The sequence below is a fragment of the Balaenoptera borealis genome (assembly GCF_965194805.1).
Source record: "Balaenoptera borealis genome assembly, chromosome: 10".
Classification (NCBI taxonomy): domain Eukaryota; kingdom Metazoa; phylum Chordata; class Mammalia; order Artiodactyla; family Balaenopteridae; genus Balaenoptera; species Balaenoptera borealis.
This window is the reverse complement of record NC_138874.1, coordinates 6,489,021-6,514,255: the sequence shown is the minus strand read 5'-3', so window position 1 is coordinate 6,514,255 and position 25,235 is coordinate 6,489,021. Positions and strand designations below refer to the sequence as shown.

General features: G+C 42.9%; 1 protein-coding gene across 13 annotated transcripts in view; it reads left to right on the top strand.

Moving 5' to 3' along the window:
* The window catches only part of CHRM3 (cholinergic receptor muscarinic 3), a 534,793-nt gene that overhangs the window by 492,914 nt on the left and 16,644 nt on the right, over positions 1 to 25,235 (top strand). For 10 of the 13 annotated variants that reach the window (XM_082407628.1, XM_082407626.1, XM_082407631.1 and 7 more), the window contains one exon: positions 19,317 to 23,368. The exons of the other annotated variants lie outside the window; for them this stretch is intronic. In XM_082407628.1, coding sequence (XP_082263754.1) covers positions 19,317 to 21,108 — 1,792 coding nt within the window. In that variant the 3' untranslated portion in view covers positions 21,109 to 23,368. Of the gene's footprint in view, positions 1 to 19,316; positions 23,369 to 25,235 lie in introns of those variants that run through there. 13 annotated transcript variants of the gene reach the window in all.

Genomic DNA, 25,235 nt, shown 5'->3' with positions numbered 1-25,235 from the left:
TTAAATCTCTTAGCCATGCATAAAATTCTTCACTGAGTATCTAAAGCCATCTTGCTAGGTTGTTTTTTTTTCCCCATGACTGGTGGGGTTTTTTCATTTTGTATCCTGTCTTTCCTTCTCCCCATCCTTCAATGCTTCTTCTTTTTCAGTGGAATTCATTGTGATCTTCAGGACTTTTTACTTTCAAGTTGTTGAGAGAAACCATGATTACTATGTCTTTTTCTTGCCTAATTTGCTTTCATTAAAAAAAGATGAACATTTATTAATAAAATCATATGTATCAAATATCTATACATTAAACATGTTACCTATGAGGAAACCACTTTATTGTATCACAAAAAAAGACTTGGAAACTTAAAGAAAGGAAGGAAGAAAATAAAAGAAAAGAAAAAGTAAGCCTTTGTTACTGTCCCCGGAGGTTTATAACCAAATAGTAAAATGAAAATTCATATATACACAAAGTAATATTTCAAACATTTAAAAACAAGGAATGGCACACGTGGCTGCAAGTGCAAGTGGTCACCTCACCACGACCACCTTGACATATCCCAATGAAACAGGAGGGAAGGGGTCAGGGCACAACCTTTAAAAGAATGAAATATCCATAGGACATGACAAAAACTGGCTAGAACCAACTAGGTCCAAGATGGCAGAATATTCAACTTCCAGTGGACCTTGAGCCTCATCACAGGCTCCTTGTAATACATTAGCTAAATGACACACCCACCAGCATCATGACAGTTCTGAGGCTAACCACAAAAGGCCAATAAGTGGGCAGTGGCCCAATTCCTGGAAATCTCCACCCCTCCCCTGAAATAACTGGAATAATCCTCCCACTCATTAACCTATGAAATTACCCAGCCCATAAAAACTAACCACACCATGTTTCTCCCAAGGCCTCTCACTTTCCAAGATGGCCCATACTCTGTCTGTGGAGTGTGTTTCTCTCTAAATAAATCCACTTCTTACCTATCACTTTGTCTCTCACTGAATTCTTTCTGCGATGAGACATCAAGAACCTCAAATTCACTGGGACCATATTGGCGAGACAGCCAGGAGAATTCGGTAAGCCTCAGCCTCTTGCCTCCCTTGCGCTTGAGAGGTGCTGCCTTACTTCCAGCCATCTCCATCTCTCTCTCCCTCTCTTTCCTATAGTCTGTCTCATTTTCAGACCTATTGCCACAAAAATGTGGACGCAGGACGAGCAGTTAAAAGCCATCAGGGTGCTTGGCGTGGAAAAGAAGTCTATGTGAGAGGATAAGTGGATCGTGGAACAGACTACAGAGACGCTAGGTCTGTCCGCCCACCTCAAGGCAATTTCCACGCAATGATTTCAGGCTCACAGTTAAAAGCATAACACTGCCCCCTCCCCGCGGCTACCGTCATAGGCTTATTATTGGTCCACCTACACCTAATTATCCTTGTCTCAACTCTGCATTCCTACCTCACTCTTTCCACTCTTATCTCGTGCCTTACTCTGCTGCACATGGGGAAAAAGAAATCTGCCAGGCACTCTCCAACCTTGCTTGTAGGTCTTTCACTTCCTAATGTTACATATGGGCAGGGCATGTCAGGGAAAGTTTCCAGCCATCGTCACAGGCAACCAGGGACCCGAGCCATAGGATCTTTCCCCTCTGGGTTTGCCTTATCCACCATTTGATTAACTGTTAACAGGTCCAGTTGTGTAAAAATATGAAATACAGCCTTACTTAGAGTTTGTGCCATGGTTGCAGCAGCTGTGATCCCTTCGGGAGCTCCCTCACGCAGTAGGCGGGCTGTGCGCATAACCCCCAGGTATCAGGAGGGGGATGGTCCTGAACCACATGGTTGGGACTCAGGGTAGTGGGACCATCTTTCACCTCCGCACCCCCACCCCCCACCCCCCCGCCTCCTGGTGTTTGGCCAGCCCCTCCGGAGTCTGCCCTGACCCCACCCTGTTAGGGCAGGGCAGGCGACTCAAGCTTGGTGGGTCACACAAATGACCACGCACCCGGGGATACATGCTTGGGAAGTGACCCAAATTTGCTGTGCTTGCCTCCCTGGGGTCGCAAGATTGGGAGTATCCTTCCAGGATCATGGGGCCTTCCATCCCCCTAACTACAGTCACGGTGCCTCCACTTCAGCTGCCATATCCGCCCCTGCACTCAGCCCCACTGCCCACTGGCCAGAGCACATGTGGGAAGAGGGGAGGGCGAGGATGGCACCAAGGCCCCAGGGGTGCCACCCACAAAAAGAAATGGAAAAGAGAGGTTTTTTTTCCTTTTTCACAAACTATCTCCCTTGATGGCCAGTGCCTGTTTTCCGAAACTTACCACCTTTGTAGAGAAAAAGGCTGGGACTTAAATAGGTCCTAGAACCATGAGGATGTCCATTCTAGGGGAACATATCCCAGAATACAAGGATTAATCTATAGAATCTATAGAGAAACCTTCAGGAAGGTCACTTATCCTGGGTGCTGCAGATGCCAGGATAGGACACGTGCCCCAGAATGCTGGGGCCAAAAAGACTGCCACATGGGGAAGTAGCTAACCCACATTGTGGATAAAGTCGACAGGACAAGGGGAATGGGGACACCTGGAACCAGTCCTGTCTTAGCCCCTATGGGACCTCTTAATGCTAGTGCTCCTCTCTGGTGCAGGAGCATTCTCTCCCTGAAGGAACGATGGGAAACACCTCCTCCATCCCCAAGGACTCACCCTTCGGGTGCATTTTGAGTCACTGGGACAAATTTTCTCTAGATTCTTTAAAACAAAAAAAGCTCATTTTCTTTTGTGATGAAGCCTGGCCCCAATATAAACTTGAGGACGATGAGGCCTGGCCAGAAAATGTGAGCCTCAACTATAGTACCATCCTACAGCTAGACATCTTTTGCAAAAGGCAGGGGAAATGGACAGAAGTTCCTTATGTACAGGCTTTTATGGCCCTAAGAGAAAACCTGGAGCTATGCAAGTCCTGCGTTAGGGAACCTTGCCAGCTGGGACCCGTTCGGGCTACACAAAAGCCCTCTCTAGTGGCACCCGGAAGAACGGGAGCCCCAGACAGAGGACCCAAACCCCAATACTCTTCCACCATCTTCAGTCTCTCCCCTGCCCTACTGCCCTATAAGCCTCTTTATGCTTCCATACCAGAAATGTAGCCAGAGCCTCTTTGCCCTCTTCAGGAAGTAGTAGTGTTCCCGGTGAATCTGAGGTTCTTGATGTCTCATTGCAGACAGAATTCAGTGAGAGACAAAGTTATAGGTAAGAAGTGGATTTACTTAGAGAGAAACACACACTCCACAGACAGAGTGTGGGCCATCTCAGAAGGCAAGAGGCCTTGGGAGAAATATGGCGTGGTTAGTTTTTATGGGCTGGGTAATTTCATAGGCTAATGAGTGGGAGGATTATTCCAATTATTTCGGGGAAGGGGTGGAGATTTCCAGGAATTGGGCCACCGCCCACTTTTTGGCCTTTGGTGGTTAGCCTCAGAACTGTCATGGCGCTGGTGGGTGGATCATTTAGCTAGTGTATTACAAGGAGCGTGTGATGAGGCTCAAGGTCCACTGGAAGTCAAATATTCTGCCATCTTGGACCTAGTTGGTTCTAGCCAGTTTTTGTCATGTCCTATGGCTATGTCATTCTTTTAAAGGTTGTGCCCTGCCCCCTTCCCTCCTGTTTCATTCCCTCCCCCAGAGATTTTACTCCCATATTCTTATGGGAAACAGAGGGGCGACAGTCCATCTTCTGTAACTGCTTCAATGCTAAGTAGGGGCATCGACCCTGCCTGTCAGGGAGTAAAAATCTCTGGATGCCTGATCTAGGGGCCTCAGGGGCAGGACAACTCCTTGTTTTAAGTCGGAATGGGCTGAAATCCTCACATAGCCATCTTCTTGATGTGGAACTGTTGTAACTGTTTCCATAGCCTTTCTGTGGATCTTCTTGATGATGAAGTACTTTTTGTAACAGCATCATAGTACGAAATATCTAAACATGACAAAAGACTTAAAAGGCATGGTTAAACATCTGATTACAGTGTAATTGATAAAGAACCTTGGTTACAGTAACCAGAATTACAAATGATTACATTTAACTTAACATAGCAAATAATCCTAGTTAAATATTTTTCTTTGGGTTACCTCAGGGCCCCCCTAAAGCATCCCAAAGTTAGCTGGAAATCAAAAGAACTTTAATTAAAATTTGATATTTGGGAAGTTTGTCAAGAAGTTTTAAAACACTTGGTCAAATAAGATCATAGGGCACTGTGAGACAACACTTATTTCTCAAAGTTACAAGAGATCTCAAAAGCAAATACAAATCACTTAAAGGCAAAGAAACTCACACAATCTGTTGTAAAAGGCAGCATTTCAAGAATACTTTGGAGGGAGAAACCAAATGCAGTCTTGTCCTAGCCCATTCCCAACAAAATCCATTTACCTGACTAGATGTAATTCAATCTTAGAAAATCCTGATCATGCACAACTCTTTTCTCAGGGTCCACTTTCCACAAACCTTTCATCACTTTCTGTATCCATCACTTTATTTTTCCATCCAGAAACAGCCAGCTCTAAGTCAGACCTATTTCCTTTTCGCTTAATAAAATGCAATTCCATTCCTCATACTTTCTTTACTGAAAACACACATCCTACTTTTCTTAAAAGTTTTTTTTTCCCCATTTTGAGTTACTTTTCTTGCTAACAGATTTGCCAGATATACAGTAAAAAGGTTTTATTTGACCTCTAGTAAACCTAGGTGCAATAGAAGTACTATACTTAACATTGATGACTGTAAAGAGGTGTCTGTATTAATCAGACCAACAAGCTTAAGCCACCTTTAATACCAGATATCACTTTAGTATTGAATATTTCCCAGATGACATGAACCTGAAATTCATTTTGGCCAGTTTTATATTTCTGAGTATTTATATAAGCACTTAATTAAGTCAATTAAGTAGAGCTCTTTTACTAATTAATTTTGGTAATACCACACATTTAAAACACATATAGATACATATGAACACACAAACAGAGAGACCTCATAGTTCTCATTTCAGAATTTCAGCCCTGAGTCAGGTACAAGGTAAAACCCATCAATTACAAAGGGTTGGATTCAAATTGGGCTTCTGGCAGATGGAACAAATCAAGGTCACCTGTCTAGATGGCTAAACCCTTTTTACTAATGTTTACAGAAAAGACACTTAGGATTTCTACTTAGTCTTGACAAGTCTAGTTCTAAATTACTTTACTCCCTTTTGCAAAATTTGCTTTTTGTAAGGATGGCAGAGATGAGGGTTCCTGAGAAGACCAGGTAGGATTGGAGTATTACAGAGAGATTGGCATGGCACCAAAAGCTCATATTTAATGAGAGCTCATATTTAATTTGAGATTAGGGGTTGGAGGCCTTGTCAAACCTCTGGTTTTATGGGGTTTTGGTGCCTGGAAGGGAAGTTATTAGTTTCCTTTAAGGTGATTTTTATAAGAGTGATGAACTTTGTCTTCCCTGGGATTCCCTGATCCCAGGCCTGCGGATCTATGTTTTTCAATTTCTGGGGGAATATTTTGGGTTGGACTGTCTGTGTCTTGTATAGTACATAGTCCAGCCAAACACACTCCTTGGCTTTGGTCTTCAGAGAGAGTAAGAGTTGCCCCCAAGGCTGAGAGAAAATTCCTCCCCAATAATGGGCTGGGGCATTCAGGCATGACAAGAAACTTGTGAGTTATAAGAGTCTTTCCCCAGGTGCAAGGTAGAGGGGTGGCGAAATATTTTAGTTTTGGCTTTCCTCTGACCCCAACGATAGAGCAGGATTAGGGGCAAGGGGCCTAGCATGAGACGTCAGGACAGAGTAAGTGGCTCTCATGTCCACTAGAAATTGGACAAGCTTATCTGCCACGTCAGTGGTCACCCGTGGTTCCTCCCGTGTGATGATGACAGTCTCCTCAGGAGCCTTGGGAGGTCCCAGGTCCCATCAGTCAACCACTGGCATGACTGGTGTGGGGGAATTTCCTCGCTCCCTTCAGTGCTGGGGGCATTCCCTCTTCCAGTGGCCCATCTTCTTGCAGAGTGGGCATGGCATTTTGGGTGTAGGCTGGGACCTGTTTCCTGTGCCTTCCTTGCTCCAGTGTTCAGGACTCCCACAGCTGAGAAAGGCTCCCTTCCTTGGCAGAGGTCTTCTGGGAGTACTTTTGGGGTGATCAGGTGGTGGGTTAGGTCTTGTCATGATGGCTGCCAAAAGCCTGGCTTCCTGTCATTCCTTCCTTAAGTCATGCTGTTCCTTCTTTTCATCCTCAGCCTGGTCTCTATTGTTAAAAATACTGAAGGCTATGTCAATAAGAAGGTTGAGAGGGTTTTGGGACCCCATGGCAAGCTTTTGAAGCTTCCAACGGATGTCAGGGGCTGATTGGCTAATGAAGTGAGTTGCAAATACAGTGTGTCCCTCGAAAGTATTTGGGTCTACATTCGTATACTTTCTGAGGGCATCTACCAATCGGGCCTGAAATAGGGCTGGATTTTCATCTTGGCCTTGGGTGATCTCTTTAACCTTATCATAGTTAACAGGTTTAATTATGCATCATTTCATCCCTTCAGTGAGGCAAAGGATCACGTGATCCCTACTAGTGATACCAGGCTGGCCTGGTTGATAGTCCCAATTGGGATCCATTAGAGGTACTGCTGTCACAGGGTTTCTATGTGGTTGGGCAACATGTAGCCTGTGCCCAAATTCGGGCCTTTTCCTCACTGGTGCAGCAGTGGGAAAGGACAATATTTACATTCTTCCAGGTAAGTCCAAGGAAAGCGTCAGGGCCTGCAATTCTTCACTGAACCTGTTAGGGTCCTCCGAGAATCTGCCTAAGCAGGTGCAGCATTGGTTAACGTCAGACAAGGAAAAAGGGGTGTAGACTTTGGTAATTCCCTGAGGCCCACCTACTGAAACAGGAGGGAAGGGGGCAGGGCACAACCTTTCAAAGAATGACATAGCCATAGGACATGACAAAAACTGGGTAGAACCAACTAGGTCCAAGATGGCGGAATATTCGACTTCCAGTGGACCTTGAGCCTCATTATATGCTCATTGTAATACATTAGCTAAATGACACACCCACCAGTGCTATGACAATTCTGAGGCTAACCACCAAAGGCCAAAAAGTGGGCGGTGGCCCAATTCCTGGAAATCTCCACTCCTTCCCCAAAATAATTGGAATAATCCTCCCACTCATTAGCCTATGAAATTACCTAGCCTATAAAAACTAACCACACCGTGTTTCTCCCAAGACCTCTTGCCTTCTGAGATGGCCCACACTCTGTGTATTGTGTTTCTCTTTAAATAAATCCACTTCTTACCTATCATTTTGTTTCTCACTGAATTCTTTCTGAGATGAGACATCAAGAACCTCAAATTCACCAGGAACACCAGGGACCCCAGTTCTGGGTGTGAGGATGAAGTGGGAGAGGAGGGGTCTCCCACTTACAAAACATCTATTGAGTGATGGCAATTGTATCAGATGCTTCACCTGTTACCTCACTGAATCTGCTTAACAACCATATGGTATTACTGCTATTACTATTCTTCATTTTCTGGTGTGTGTGTGGAAACTGAGAGTTTCCGAGCTTTCATAACTAACCGGAGATGCCACAGCTGGGTGAACAGTGAGCTAGGACTCAAACCCAGGGTACCACCTTGCAGGACTCCTAGTGCCATCAGGGTGTGTGACAAGTATTAAGGGTATGAGGTCCAGAGTACATTCAAGGGCAGCAAAGAGTGATTACAAAATTTGTGTATTATGTGATGCTTGTTTTTCCAGAAAACTCTTGTGTTTGTATTGTGCCAACTACCAGATGAACCTTCAAAGAGAGGGTGTGGTTATTTGAGAACCCATCTCTCTTTCTCTTAGGTGGAAGAGGCTGAAGCCGCCCCTGGGCAATGGCCTGGTGATCAAGGGAAGACTCCTCTCTCACTCACGTTCTTCTAGTCCTGAAAGATGTATTCCACCGAACTCTTTCTTTTCTTGGGTCATTCCCAGCCAAATGCCACCATATCTGAGGTCGCTTTGAGAACCCCAGAGAAGTTTGTCAGCCGTCCCTACAGCTGGAGCCCCCAGCCTGTTGCAAATACAATGTGTTTCTTCCTTCCTGCCGCCTTTACCTTCTCCAAGCTTATCTCCTTGAGCCCTTATCGGTTCTCCTGTCCAAAGTATAACAGTGTTCATCTCAGTAATGCTGGGGTGGAGACAATAGTTCTGGGTCTACTCTGGGAAGGAAATTGTGCTAGATGTCGGAGGAAAGAGTTGAGTAGCAGAAGACGGAATCTTCGGTGTAGTGAGGGAGACAAGTTGAAATGCCGTGGGCTCGGATGGGAGGATGTGCAGGGCGTGCAGGACCACTGGGCGGTCGACTTTGAATAGTGTGTGTCCTCCCTTCGGAATGCTGTGTTCTCCTTTTACTGCATGGCAGCCTGGAGTTATATTCCTCAAACTCACAAAATAGCCTCGCCTTTCTCCTTCTATTGCAGTGATGTTGTTTAGTTGATGGTGTCTCCAGGTGGTTCCTAGACAGCAAGAACTCTGTCTTCCACATAAGGCCTGCAGTAAGCACTCAGACACATTGACTGTCTGAAATAATGATTGAAGAGCCAAATAAATGAACGTGAGATTCATCCTCAGGGGGAGTGGGGGAGAGTGCGACTTCCAGAGAAATTAAATGTGAGCTGATTCTGGAAGAGACTTAGAGTATGCCAGGTATGTGAGTGCCAGGACATTTTCCAGATTCTCCTGGCAAATGGAATGTTGCAACATTTTCTGAATCTCTACTCTCTTTCTTTATAGTAGAGTTTCTCAACTTCAGCACTGTTGACCTCTTGGGCTGGATAATTCTCTATTGTAGGGGCTTGTCTGGTGCATGTAGGATGTTTATCAGCATCCCTGGCCTCTACACACCGTATGCCAGTAGCACGTTCTCCCCAGATTGTGACAAGAAATGTCCGCAGACATTGCCAAATGGAGACAGAGTCACCCTGGGTTGAGACCTCAACCCAACAAGTGTTTTATACTCAACAAATGTCAGCTCTTGTTAGCCTTGAAAAGCGCCAATCTATAAAATCAAACAGTCATAGAAAATTATTCAATTAGTCACCATTTTTGAGAAACTGCCATGGACCCGTCAGACTATACTGACTGTTTTCTACACATTCTATCCAATCCTGAAATATGATAATCCTCATTTTATAGATGAGGAAGCAGGATCAGAGGACTCAGATAATGTGCCCATGTGGCAGAATCAGTATGTTTCTGACCCTAATGCATCGTGGCAGGGCTTGTTACACTGTTTTCTACGTGTCTCCCGCTTACTGCTACTTTCTTTGCAAACAGACAGTCTTCTGTACATGTGCGAATTGGGCAGGACGCATGTAGGCTGAAGTTTAAAAGGAAATCACATGTATGGACTATGTCCAGATACAAAAATAAATACTCTGATAAATATGGACCTTGAAAAAAATCATAGCTACTCTAACTTAAAGCAATCACAAGAAGTCAAAATCAAGCCAGAAGAACTTTCTTCCCAGGTGTCCTTTCAGTATGTAAATGGAGATGTAAGAAATATTTAGCCCATATGATTGTTTTCACTAAAAAGATTTCCAATCAGAATTATTTCTACAATTATGTTAGCTCTAATAACATTACAAAAGCACGGTTTTCAAAATATTAATAAATAACAATGAATTTGCAGAATGTTGAAACCATACTGAACGTACCTTAGGTCATAAGGGTTTGCAGTGGAACAGAATCCAGCTGCACTCTGTCCCTCTTTTTCCCTCAGAAAAGGACTGCAGGGGGAGTGCATGGACTCCTGTGGGCAAAGTGGGCTTACAGATATTTATTTATTATTTTTAAATTTATTTATTTTTATTTTTGGCTGTGTTGGGTCTTCGTTGCTACGGCGGGCTTTCTCTAGTTGCAGCGAGCGGGGGCTACTCTTTGTTGCGGTGCGTGGGCTTCTCATTGCGGTGGCTTCTCTTGTTGCGGAGCACGGGCTCTAGGCGTGTGGGCTCAGTAGTTGTGGCACGTGGGCTCAGTAGCTGTGGCTCGCAGGCTCTAGAGCACAAGCTCAGTAGTTGTAGCACCCGTGCTTAGTTGCTCCGTGGCATGTGGGGTCTTCCCGGACCAGGGCTCGAACCCGTGTCCCCTGCATTGGCAAGCGGATTCTTAACCACTGCGCCACCAGGGAAGCCCCCAGATATTTAAAAAGAACTGCTTCACCTCTGTTTTTCATTTCTTGTCATTTCTCTAGAAATTCTAATAACAAAGGCTTGAGAGTGCTGAGGCAGATAATCATTAGTCCCATTTAGGCTTTTGTTTTTAAGGTAAAAACCATGTTATTTCAGTAGCAACTTCTATGCCTAGGCAGTGCTGATGCAAGTGCTTTTCCAAGCAGCCTTCATTTTTGTTGTCAAACTGAATAAAACATATGAAAGGCGGCAACCAAGGGAGGCAGCACGATGCATCCACTTTTTGAAAACAAGCTTTGTCCTTTTTAAATGGAATTCTGTTCCAGTTTTGGCTTCTGGGATGTTCTGTTTTGCACCAGGAGTGACTGCACCATATTAGGGCACATCTGTCCTCCCTGCAGCTTGAAATGAATAACACGAGCTGAGTTCACAAAGTTTGATTCTGACTGTGCGCGTCTGAAAAGGTTGGATGCCCTTTAAAGACATGTTTGATTGCCGAGCGTGTGTTGACCCTGTTTGATATCCTTCACGGACTGCATGACTGAACTAAGCTGAAGTTTCCCCATCACCAGCCTGGGGAAACAGGCGGCGCTTTGGCGCCTGCTGGAGAGATTGTTCTCCGAGTCAGCTCTGCCACCTAGTGGTCGGCGGTGGCATTTCCTGTGCCCGACCAAGCTAGTTTCGGGGTAAGTCATTTTAGCTTGCATACTGTGATGAATTATGACAGAAAACAGAGACACTCTTAGCAAAGAAGGCAGTCCAAGAGAGACCCGAAACAAGCCCTGCAACATGATGCATACCAGATTTCGAATATGGAAGAAGCACTAAATAATTGGTCTTAGAAAAAAGCATGATTGTGAATTGCAAGATATTTTTCCTTTTTTTCCCTGAGCCTTCATGATTAAAATAATAATAATAGAGGTAGAATTCATTTAGACAAAGGCTTCAGATTTATATTGGCCTTTTAGGACTCTCTAAGAACTTTCACATGTATTTTCATATCAGATATTTAAACATTTTAAAAAAAAGTTATCTATATATTTTACAGATGTACAATCCCAGAAAAATTTTATTCCATAACTAGGGGGAAGGGAGTTAATTTCTGATGAGTGTCCTTCGCTTTCCTCTAAACTTAGTACTCTCAAATTGTTCTTTCATATTTTCTCCTTCACTTTCTCCTTTTAAATTTTAAAAAGATGTCAAACTATCAACTGCAGTGGTTTTTAAACATTGTTGAATGTGACCCACAGTACAAAATACACTTTACATCATGACTATATATTGAATGTGTGGGTGTGTGTGTGCACATGCGCTAATCAGAACTTTTATGAAACAGTACTGTTATCATTATGTGGTTCGTGTTCTGCTATGTCCCATTCAATTCTGTTTATTTCCTTTTCTTTTTTATTCTCCTGCTGGCCCACTAATTGGCTTCTGACTTACATTTTGAAAAACTAAGTGAATCAATTCTGTTTGTGCTCCTAGATGGAATGAAGTGAAAACGGTCTGGAAATCTATATATACTCAGAGATGAAATCAAGAACCATTCTATATGTACAGAGTTGTAACTAACCCACATGGAAGGATGACCCTCCTTGCGGAATCCAGGAGGGTTCTAGAAGGTGCTCGTCTCGCCCACCGGCAGGATCATGTTCAGTTTTGAGCTCCTTGCCTGGGGGCTGGGCCTGCATCACTTCAGTAGCAACGCCCTGAATGTCTCAGGGACCCCACAGCCCCCAGCTCCCACCCTGGGCAGGAACCTGCTGTAAATCCCAGAGCGGATCTAGAGCCACCCCCCGCCTCCTTCTGCTCCTGTGTGATAACCCTGTTTGCCCTCATTCGGGCTGCATTCCTGCCTGGGACCACTTACAAAGTACTAAGGTCAGCAGGCTTACAGACCTCTCTGTTCCCACCACCTGTTTCTTCCTGAGCATTAAAAAGCAATGTTTCCCTTAGCTCTCCTCACCAATATAAGTCAATTCAATGAGCACTAACCATGACCTCCCTTGACTCAAAATATACTAACTGCACAGCATATAGGCTGTTGAGTCAGGATGCGGAAAAGAGCACGGAGCATACACGTGACATCCCTTTCTCGGAAAAAGCACCTTAAACAGAATACATTTAGTCCAGGTTTATCGTTGTTTCATCTCGGTCTCAACTAGAACCCCTGATTCTTAGGAAGTCACATATTACTTATGAAAGGATAGCTGTACAGGAAGAAAGGCGTTGGGTGACTATCATGTCTAATAAGAACTTTTAGATATTCTGTGTTGAAGTCCTTATGAACTTCTGATCAGGTTCTTCTGATGTCATACTGTGTACTAACAAGACATCAATTGTCAAGCCTCCAGAATGGGAGGATCCTTTTTATGAGATGAATATGGCACAGTGGCATGGAGCCCAGAGAAAAGGTGATGGAAAATGTCTCAGGTACAGGGACCTGAGTGAAGGTTGGGGGAGGGAGATCTTTCTTATTTGCCTAATGTTTAGGCCACTGCACCATCCCTTAATGCTCAAAGATCAATGTGTTTGCAGCTCAGAAGACCTTATCTCAAAGCTCTGTCTCTACTAGAGTATTTAAAGACCAATTGACCGTATATACATGGATTTATTTCTGGTTACATTAGTCTCTATTTAGGCCAGTAAAGATATATCCTGTTTTATTGCACTTAGCTTTACTGCTCTTCACAGATAATTGCATTTTTAACAAATTGAAAGTTTGTAGCAACCCTGCATCAAGCAAGTCTATCAGTGCCATTTTTCCAACAGCATTATTTTTTAATTAAAGTATGTACATTGTTTTTTCAGGCATAGTGCTAATGCACACAGTATCTGAAACTTTTAAGTGATATTTGATAGTGAATTAATGTTGAATTATAAAAAGAACAATGGCTACTGGTAAGTATACCAAAGATTTCAGGTCAAAGATCACCTAACAATTTGTGGTTCACAGGTTTTCTGATGATGAGTCAAGATACCCCTAGACACCAGAAACACCAGGAGAGGTATTTAATCAACCCATTATAGAAAGCTGGTCCTAAGTGTAGGTGTCTTTCCTCAATTCTGGTTTCTTTTATATTCTGTATTCCAACAAAGCATAATTGGACTGGAATATTGTATAACGTGTATTGCCCTCATGAGTCACAGAAATGAACTGAAAGAGAGGATTGATCTCCGGCTTATTTCCAAAATTCCTACTTATATTCTTCACTATTATTGGTCAACTGAGCAAAATAAATTGATATTAATTGTACAAACATAATGTGTTATTTGCAGTGAGCAATGTGACTTTCCTTAAAAACTACGTGCTTTTTAAAATTATGTTATCCATGTCCTGTATCTCATCTAAGGTGTAAGTCCTTGGAAGGCAGAGTCTTGACTTACTGAATTCAGTGGCACCAATCTGAATGACCTAAAGCTAGTAGTGGTTCAGTGAGAAGTGCTGATGTAGCTGATGGCAGTTATGTTAATAAGGACCCTTTCAGGTGCAGATGACAGTAACCTTTCTCAGGTAGCCCAGGCAGCAAAGGAAATGGTTGGCTTACATAACTGGCAAGTTGAAAGAGGCAGAGTTGACTTCAGGAATGGCTAGATCCAGGTTTGAGAGGCCATGATGATCATACTGTCTCTATTCCCCCACATTCCCTCCCATCTCTCTCCTTCCCCCATATCTCTCCTCTGTGTTTGCTTGCTTCACAGATTTTTCCATGTGGGTATAAATAGAGTCACCAGCACCCAGGAATCCCAAGGAACAGAGAATTACCCTCTCTCTTTCCAACATCCATGTCAATTCCCCATATTTACTCTTACTGCTCCTCTTTGCATGTCCTTCAGGCCCATTACTGAGGCAGAGGAGTCAGACCATGTGATTGATGCCCAGCCAGAAATACATACTGTGGATGACAGGCCATTTCCAAAAGAATGGCTGAAGGAAAGACAAATAACAGCCATCCACTGCATGGCATTGATAAAAAGAAAAAAAAAGAAAGATGAAAGAAGACTGATGTATTATCAGCACAAATATAAAGCTGTGGGATTATTAGCCATTGTATTTATTTATAATAAAATCAGCATGGCATAAGTGATAAAAATAGGTCTATAGAACGTGATCGATTCCATATGACATGAAAGCAGAGACCTAGAAAGTATTTTAAGTGTCTTAAAAGGTGCTAGAGAAGGTTACGTGAGATTCAGAGCACACCAGTGACTGGGGTGGGGAGGGAGTAGGAGGAAGCGAGGAACGTAAAATGGGCCCTAACCCAACGCAAGCAGTGGACAAGGAGACTTAGCTGCTGTGTCCAGGAAGCTTTGGAGTGAAAGGTGGTGGGAAGACAAAAGTTGTTCAGAGAGCACAAACCTTCCTTGACTTATGATAGGGTTGCTCCTGATAAACCCATTGTAAGTTGAAAATGTTGTAAGTTGAAAATACATGTAATACACCTAAACCTACCGAACATCATAGCTGAGCTTACCCTGCCTTAAACATGCTCAGGACACTCACATTAGCCTACAGTTGGGTAAAAACATCTCACACAAAGCCTATTTTATAACGAAGTGTTGAATAGCTCATGTTACTTATTGAATACTGTACTGAAAGTGAAAACCAGAATGGTGGTCTGGGTACAGAATGGATGTAAGTGTATCAGTTGTTCACCCTCGTGATCGTGTGGCTGATTGAGAGCTGCGGCTCTCTGCCACTGCCCAGCATCAAGAGAAACTATTGTAACTTGTATCACTCACCTGGAGAAGAGATCAAAATTCAAAGTATGGTTTCCACTGGAATGCATGTCACTTTTGTATCATCGTAAAGTTGAAAAATCAAGTCTAAACATCATTAAGCTGGAGACTGTCTGTATATAAAAACTTAGCAAGGGATGGTGCAGGAAAAAGAGAAATGCATGAATAAGGGTGAAAATGCGAAAAAGAAAAAAGTAGTCCTTATCTGAACATATGTAGTAGAGGACATTGGAGAGGGATCCTAGACCTCCTAGTAGAAAAGTGGTTACTAACCTCAGAGACGGCACATTGAGCAGAGGTGTCTCATTAAAGACAAGGCTGATCTCATTCATATGTGTAGTTGCAGGTGTGATGGGGGGGATTCCAAGGCAAACACCTTTAGAACTAAGGTGAACTGGGATCTGGGTGGAGAGGAGACAGCAGATAGACTTTCCATACATGTATCTTGGAAGAAACCATAAATGTGAGTACCCCAAACAGCATGTAGCACTTCCCAGATATGGACATCCCCTCACTGAGAGGGAGCTGGAAATATAGATGAGCTGACAACACCTAATAAAACCCAGAGAAACAAAAAGGAGTAAAGAAGAAAAAAATGCATCAATTACCTATAATTGGAAATTAGTGCAATGTAGATTTCATCTATGGGAAAATAGTGATGAATTATACAGTTCTTTTTTTTTTTTTTTAAACATCTTTATTGAAGTATAATTGCTTTACAATGGTGTGTTAGTTTCTGCTTTATAACAAAGTGAATCAGTTATACATATACATATGTTCCCATATCTCTTCCCTCTTGCATCTCCCTCCCTCCCACCCTCCCTATCCTACCCCTCTAGGTGGTCACAAAGCACCGAGCTGATCTCCCTGTGCTATGCGGCTGCTTCCTACTAGCTATCTATTTTACATTTGGTAGTGTATATATGTCCATGACACTCTCTCACCCTGTCACATCTCACCCCTCCCCCTCCCCATATCCTCAAGTCCATTCTTTAGTAGGTCTGTGTCTTTATTCCCATCCTGCCACTAGGTTCTTCATGACCTTTTTTTTTTTTTCCTTAGATTCCATATATATGTGTTAGCATACTGTATTTGTTTTTCTCTTTCTGACTTACTTCACTCTGTATGACAGACTCTAACTCCATCCACCTCATTACAAATACCTCCATTTCATTTCTTTTTATGGCTGAGTAATATTCCATTGTATATATGTGCCACATCTTCTTTATCCATTCATCCGATGATGGACACTTAGGTTGCTTCCATGTCCTGGCTATTGTAAATAGAGCTGCAGTGAACATTGTGGTACATGACTCTTTTTGAATTATGGTTTTCTCAGGGTATATGCCCAGTAGTGGGATTGCTGGGTCGTATGGTAGTTCTATTTTTAGTTTTTTAAGGAACCTCCATACTGTTCTCTATAGTGGCTGTATCAATTTACATTCCCATCAACAGTGCAAGAGTGTTCCCTTTCCTCCACACCCTCTCCAGCATTTATTGTTTCTAGATTTTTTGATGATGGCCATTCTGACCGGTGTGAGATGATACCTCACTGTAGTTTTGATTTGCATTTCTCTAATGATTAATGATGTTGAGCATTCTTTCATGTGTCTGTTGGCCATCTGTATATCTTCTTTGGAGAAATGTCTATTTAGGTCTTCTGCCCATTTTTGGATTGGGTTGTTTGTTTTTTTGTTATTGAGCTGCATGAGCTGCTTGTAAATCTTGGAGATTAATCCTTTGTCAGTTGCTTCATTTGCAAATATTTTCTCCCATTCTGAGGGTTTATACAGTTCTTAAACTATTCTTCTCTGTAACAGAATAATACATTATAATATTTAGACTATTTCCAATATTCTACTGTTGCAAATAGTGCTGAAGTGAATATATGTAAGTGTATTTTATATATGTAAAAGTGTGTGTGCTTTCATATGTCCAACCATGAATGTATGTACACACGCACAGTACATATATACTGCATATACACACTTTCCAATATTCTTCAATTATACTTTAAAGAGGTGTATAATGAGTTATAACCAGTTAGGAGGGACTAGTTGTATGGCTGACTTGGTGGTGAGACAGAGTAATACCACAGTTAAACAAGGAGGCAGTAGGCTCAGATTATCTGGTTGTGAATCTCTGCCCCTTTACCGTCACTTGTTAGCTTGAATCTTTGGACAAATTACTTAACTCTCTGGGTCTCGATTTCCTGTTAAAATGATGTTATTTTAAAGATTAAATGAGACAGTGCATATGATGGTTTACAAAATGTGTACCACGTAGGAAGTGTCTAATAAATATTCTCTTCTGTCATTTATAATTGTGCTAAATTGACCTCTGAGCATCTTGGCCACCAAAGCAAAGTGAGTTCACTGTTCAGCAAAAAAATAATAATAATAAAACAGCAGACACTACACTTACGTAGCATGTACTACCTGCAGACTCTGGTCTAAGTACTTTACATGTATTAAAACATTTTGATGAAAGACAAAGTTTCTTTCACCACTTACTATTGAATTCTAGGTTGAATTTATTCCATTATACAGAATGTTTCATTCCCATTTTTCAATGAGGAAACTGGGACTCAAAGAGTTTAAATAATACCCAAGATCTCACCCTCAGGAAGTGGTTGAACTAAGATTTGAACCTATGCCTTTGGGACTCCAAAATCTTCCTGCTACACCCTAAGCTCTTTCCAAAAGGCAGTGTGTGAATCTGACTACACTCCTTTGAGAGATACCCTGACCTGCAATAACTAAAGGCCTGATTTAGGACTCTTAACCATGTGCATGGGTACACAGATTTGCACTATAAGAATTTACAGTTGAACATTTTAACCAAGAGCCAAAACACAGCAGAAGTGTTCTCAATAGCTTTTGCTGTGATTCTCAAACGTTGAATTCTTAGAATGACACTCGTTGAGGAATGATTTACTGAGTAAAGTCCACAGAGGTTGGTGGTGTGAGAATCCCTGAGTCAGTTGCGTCCTGGAAGTAAAAATCTGGAGGTTCTGAGAGGTTGGAGCTGGTCTCAACCAAGGCTTTCCGTGACAGCATAGAGGGTCTTACTAGAGATGCATTCATTGTAACAATTCTTGGTTATTTATTTATTTTGGTAACACGTGTTTGAAAGAACTAATTGCCAAAGAAAAAAAGTGATGTAAATGAACTTACTTACAAAACAGATACAGACTCACAGACTTCGAAAACAAACTTATGGTTACCAAAGGGGAAAGGTGGGGGGGAGCGGGATGGGGGATAAGTTAGGAGACTGGGACTGACATATACACACTACTATGTATAAAATAGACAACTAGTAAGGACCTACTGTAGAGCACAGGGAACTCTGCTCAATACTCTGTAATAACCTCTATGGGAAAAGAATCTGAAAAAGAATGGATATATGCATATGTGCAACTGAATCACTTTGCTGTACACCTGAAACTAACACAACACTGTAAATCAACTATACTGCTATATAAAATTAAAAATTAAATTGAAAAAAGAACTAATCGCAGTTTTGCAACTATTTATATGCAAATGTGTGTGGTGCTAACATGCTTTTTCGTAGCTAGAAATAACATATCTAAATACTAGAAATATTCAACACTGGTTCGGTCAGTTCAGAACAGTCTGGTCAAGGTTCTGCATATTATCAAGCAAAAGATAGCTGCCTCGTATACTGTCCCCAGCCATTACAAGGAACCAATACATTACTTTTTCTAACTGTGTGTTAAAGAGATAATATAATGTAAAGTGATTTATGCGTATTTCCCCCCTTGCTCCAGGTTGCTGTTGCTTATTCCAGTGAGGCTTACATGGCTGGAATTGCCTTAAAGTTGCTTATGTTTGAAGCCTGGGTTAGGTAAATGCCCAGGTGGATAAAATGCAAATGAATAAGATCAATTTCTCATGTAGTGTGATGATAAAGCTATGCTGGATGAGTATCATATATGCGTCTACTATTTTTCCCCTACTTTTCAAAGAAAGAGAAGGAAGGAAGATTTTGTTTGATAACAACGTCATGTGGAAGTATATGTGGTCTGTATTTAGAAAGGTGGAAAATGTGGAGAAAAAGCACAATATTCAGTGCGTGTCACCAGCTAATCGTGCTACCTACCTTGAACAAATCGATCTCTGCCTGCCCTGTGCTCCTCACCTTTATTTAATTTATCTATTTTTATCGAAATAAAGTTGACAACTCCTCAGCTTTAAAATAAGGGGATGAACTGATGTGCTGGACTCTCCCAGGTTCGCCTATAATATAGGTCCTATTATCCAATAATAGGAGGAGTGCTACTTTTAAAGGATGCAATGCAAAGAACAAATCCAGTGAAGGCAGAAATGGTCCTGACTCCATCTTTTCTCTTTTCTCCCCAGACTATGTCAGAGAGTCACCATGACCTTGCACAATAACAATACAACCTCACCTTTGTTTCCGAACATCAGCTCTTCCTGGATTCACGGCCCTTCCGATGCAGGGCTGCCCCCAGGAACGGTTACTCATTTTGGCAGCTACAACATTTCTCGGGCAGCTGGGAATTTCTCCTCTCCAAATGGCACCACCAGTGACCCTCTGGGAGGTCATACCATCTGGCAAGTGGTCTTCATTGCATTCTTAACGGGCGTCCTGGCCTTGGTGACCATCATCGGCAACATCCTGGTGATAGTGGCGTTCAAGGTCAACAAGCAACTGAAGACCGTCAACAACTACTTCCTCTTAAGTCTGGCCTGTGCTGACCTGATTATTGGGGTCATTTCAATGAATCTGTTTACTACCTACATCATCATGAACCGATGGGCTTTAGGGAACTTGGCCTGTGACCTCTGGCTTTCCATTGACTACGTGGCTAGCAATGCCTCCGTCATGAATCTTCTGGTCATTAGCTTTGACAGGTACTTTTCCATCACGAGGCCGCTCACGTACCGAGCCAAACGAACAACAAAGCGAGCTGGTGTGATGATAGGTCTGGCTTGGGTCATCTCCTTCATCCTTTGGGCTCCTGCCATCTTGTTCTGGCAATACTTTGTCGGGAAGAGAACTGTGCCTCCAGGGGAGTGTTTCATCCAGTTCCTCAGTGAGCCCACCATCACCTTTGGCACGGCAATCGCTGCCTTTTATATGCCTGTCACCATTATGACTATTTTATACTGGAGGATCTATAAGGAAACTGAAAAACGTACCAAAGAGCTTGCTGGGCTGCAGGCCTCTGGGACAGAGGCAGAGGCAGAGAACTTTGTCCATCCCACAGGTAGTTCTCGAAGCTGCAGCAGCTATGAGCTTCAACAGCAAAGCATGAAACGCTCAGCCAGGAGGAAGTACGGACGCTGCCACTTCTGGTTCACAACCAAGAGCTGGAAGCCCAGCGCCGAACAGATGGACCAAGACCACAGCAGCAGTGACAGCTGGAATAACAACGACGCTGCCGCCTCTCTGGAAAATTCCGCTTCCTCCGATGAGGAGGACATTGGCTCGGAGACAAGAGCCATCTACTCCATCGTGCTCAAGCTTCCAGGTCACAGCACGATCCTCAGCTCCACCAAATTACCCTCGTCAGACAACCTGCAGGTGCCGGAGGAGGAGCTGGGGGCAGTGGACTTAGAGACGAAAGCCAGCAAACTGCAGGCCCAAAAGAGCATGGACGACGGAGGCAGTTTTCAGAAAAGCTTCTCCAAGCTTCCCATCCAGTTAGAGTCAGCCGTGGACACAGCCAAGGCCTCTGATGTCAACTCCTCAGTGGGCAAGACCACGGCCACCCTGCCTCTGTCCTTTAAGGAAGCTACTCTGGCCAAGAGGTTTGCTCTGAAGACCAGAAGCCAGATCACTAAGCGGAAACGGATGTCCCTCATCAAGGAGAAAAAGGCGGCCCAGACCCTCAGCGCCATCTTGCTTGCCTTCATCATCACCTGGACCCCCTACAATATTATGGTTCTGGTGAATACCTTTTGTGACAGCTGCATCCCCAAAACCTATTGGAATCTGGGCTATTGGCTGTGCTACATCAACAGCACCGTGAACCCCGTGTGCTATGCCCTGTGCAACAAAACATTCAGAACCACTTTCAAGATGCTGCTGTTGTGCCAGTGTGACAAAAGGAAGAGGCGCAAGCAGCAGTACCAGCAAAGACAGTCGGTCATTTTCCACAAGCGGGTGCCCGAGCAGGCCTTGTAGAATGAGGTGTGTTGTCAATAGCAGTCACCAAACGCACACATCAACCCACAGACCTTAGGAGGGAGTGAGGCGAGGGTGGGGGTGATTTCTGGCGCTGATAAAAAATGTCTTTATCACCCAGATGTGAAAGGAGCTGCCTGTTTACCGATCCATTGAATAAATCCATTTTAATATCAAAAGTCAAATACCACTTCAGCCAAAAATAAATAAATAAGCGTATCACTGAATATAAAGAAATTTATTCTGAAATAGACTTTGTTTTTTCTTAAAGAGAAAGAAATAATTGTTTCATAGCAATTATATACCCAAATTGGTCTGCCTGGGCCTTTTCATTCCCATTAGCTCTGGAATCTCGGTGAGCGTACCTAGCCGGCCCAGTTGCCCTGTTCTTTCCAAGGATCCCCAAAGTGTCGATCCAGATCCCACGTGGAACACGTCAGGCTAGTGAATCCGTGGTTCTGAAATTCTTTCGTACGTTGCAAGGCCTCACCTTCTCGTCCCAGTAGAGCTCCCCGTCTTCTCACTGGTGTGTCGTTGAACTCTATTTGTGGACTTGATTCTTGATTCTTGCAAAGTACTGTTTTGTGCAGTTCAAGTTTCGTACAAATAAAAGATACATAAGTATATATGTATATATATATGTGTGTGTGTGTGTGTGTGTGTGTGTATGTGTGTGAATTCCACACACACACACATAGTGTATATAATATAATGGGAATCACTGAACTGGCAGATTGTTCCGGCAATATATTCTTTCAGTACTTTGGTGACTGACGTTTCTCTAGGATCCTAACACAACGTAAAGGTGAACTTAAACCCCGGGTAGTGTTTTGGAAACCAGGGCTGTTTTCCCGGAGACTATGCAGCAGAGAATAGCCAGGCCCTCCGGGCTGGTCTGTGTCGAGCGGTCAGCCTGGTGAGTCAGATGAGCACCAAGGTTCGACCGGACTCTGAGTGAGCTGTTACCTTTGTGGACACCCTCAACAGAGCTAAATCAAATGGGGGCCCCTCTGAGCTCTAAGAATGAACCGCATCCACAGGTTTGAATTTAACGGTCCAAATCTGAATGTTTGCCAACAAAACCTTTGCTATCTTACCTGCTTGAAACTCAATAATAGTGTCACGTTTGAATGTCATACACAGCATTACATGGGGCAAAGCAGAAGAGACCTTCTGAGGGGCAAAGAAGAACAAGGGATTCGATTTCTTGCTACTTGACATCTTTAAATGAAAAAGGGCTTACACCTTTTGTCACTTAGCTGGGGCCAGTGCTTTCTGGTGTTCATTGTGCAACCTTTACCCAGGAATGGGTGGGGTTCATGAAGTCATAAGTCCTCTAAAGAAAGTATTACACTTTGAAAAGTATTGCTTCAAGTTGATTTCCTTAGTACATTTCTAAAAAGTGATTTTGTATTCTCTTCTGAATTGGCCCAAACGCTAACTGTTCTGTTTGGGGGAGGGGAGGGCTGCTGCTGTAGCCGTCGTCTGTGTTGCTGCTGTAGGTGTTAGGGTTCTTTTTTTTCCTTTTGTGGGCTGTGTGGGGAGTGGGAGGGGTGGGAGGTGGGGGGCTGAGGAGAAATCTTCCCTCTGTACAGGGTCTCCGTGGTGTGAACCCGGAGCCAGGGTAGAAGCTGCTTTTGTGTTCAGTGTGAGCTGGTGTTTACAGCAGATTTTGACAACAGTGGAAGTGTACTCAGTGGTGTCTGTGTTTCTGAACTATTTAATTTTGTGTTATGTTTATATGGAGATGTATTTATGCATATTTCACCGAGTTCTATTTAATGTTGATAAATATTACTCTTCAGTCTTCAGCAGGTGGTGTCCCTTGAAAGTGATTCTTTAAGGTCCACTTGAGCAATGGGTAGGGTATATCGAGCTTTCTTGTGGCTAAGAAGAGGGAAAAGTCATCCTGTTGGTGCCAGGAGGTACCTAACTCTTTCTAGGTAATATCAACTTTAACTTCAACATAATGGTTTAATACCGTTCTAGTTAAACCTGATGGGAACCGGTCAAAGCAACCCTCCACCAGTGTATTTGAAATCACATGACAAGGGCAAAAAAAGGCAAATCGGCATAATTGAAAGAATTAATTTTTTGGCCCACATTCGACCAAAGAATAAGAAAAAACAGAGACTATTTTCTAACATGTATAGCAAACTACAGAATGTTATGTTATTAACCTGTGAAATGTCTAGTGAGTAAGTGCATCTATATTTTATTACTCACGTTGGCCTGGCAGTAATAAATTTGTGAATGCTGATTCAAGTCTCCCTGTACATCAGTAATTCCCATTCTCTTTGAATCTCCGATCTTGCCTCCCTCTCAAAAGACTGTTTCCTGTATTTAAAAAAAAAATAGAATTAAATTTAAGAAATGGAGAAATGTAAGCTTTAGCAGAACTGTGAAGGTTAATAACAACTCTACTTAAACATGATTATCTCCTCATCCTTGTCCTTTTATGATGCTGAGAATGGAAGCAAAGAAAGACGTCCAAGACGTCAGCTCTTCTGTTACTGGTTTAATTATCGAATTATTTTTAAATCTCTCATGAATGAAAACTGCTTTTAAATACTGTCTACTGACTCTGTTTATAGAAATGTATGTCCAACTCTTAGGTCATTTTCAGAAAAAGAAAATAAGAAAAACAGATTCTTTTGAGTTTGGAAAATTTAGAAGTATAATCAAAGATGTAGTGAAGTGTTTAAAACCAGACATAGCTGCACATGCATTTCTCAAAGGACTTTGTCACTAGAAAAGGTATTCAGCATTTACATAAGATCATCCCCCCAGATGGGAATCAAATTGTTTTCAATCCATATGAATGAGGTTTGCAGAGCTTTCATGATTATCCACTTTAATTGAGAGTAAAATAATCAAACCTAAATAAACTACATGTGAAGAAAGCACCCCCCAACACACACACACACACACACACACACACACACACACACACACACACGACCCTGTTCTCCCATTCTCTATTCTCCAGGGTCTACCAGATGGATAAGAGAAGTGAGCTTTCTGGTCCCGTATTCCCCTTGGCTCTGCTCTCTTTTATCCATCACCTACCTGTAGTCTTTCTACTAGTTCACCGTATTACCCTGAATCATCCTTGACTTCAAATCTAGCCTTGAGTCTCCAGATAAGTTCCATTTCTATTTACTCTTTCACATATAATAGTTCTAGACTCTCACAGAAAAAAAAAAAAAAAAAAACAAGAAAGCATAAGCATAAGAAGCTGCAGGGGCTAAAGATCTAGAAGGCATAGCAGCTTTCTCTGTCAACCCCCTTGTGTGCAGATGGGCAAGTTCATTGCTCTGGAGAAGGAGGAGAGCCCTTTGTGCATCACTTGTGAGAACGGGGAGGGCACAGCTCTGATGCAGAGTTAGCTGCCTCAGGTCAATCTCAGGAAGGAAAAGGATGCCACGGCTCAGGCACAGTAGAGAAGCCTGATGGAGGCAACACGAGACAGAGGCAGAGCCTCCGGATCATTCTGGGTGCCCCGTACTTATCCGAGTAGAGACGATTCCCAGATGGGGACATATGGCTGAGAAACTGGACAGTACATCCCAGCAGCTTCAGAGGACAAGTGAAGGTATCACAAAGAAGCTCTAACTTAGCATGAGGAGCCCTGAGCTTTTGGCCCAGTTCTGTCACCAGGTAATTACATGTCCTCTGCCATGCGTGTCATTTACCCTTAAACTCACTGGGTTGTCTCCCTACGCTCTTACTCATTAACAACATGAAAGCATCTTAATTTGCCTTCTAATAGCAAACAGGTGAAATAGAGTCAGGGCGTTAGGTAAATAACTACCATGATGAATGTAAATGCTCTAACTGAAGAACACTTGAAAAATTCTGGTTTTATGTATCCCTCAGAGTTATTTACTTATATTTCAATACAATGAACTCTAAGGAACTCTCACAGTTTGTTGGTAAACCTGGAATTTTATTTCAAATACCACTTTATTCCAGGATGATCACCTAAGGCCTGACAACCTTACAAGTAGAGCTGCTGGGTAGGGGGTGTTTGGTTTCTCAGTGGTATTTCTCGAAATTGACTGAAACTGTATAGAATACAGCACCCAAAACGCTGGTCCTTTCTTCAACCTGACAGCCCTACTTGT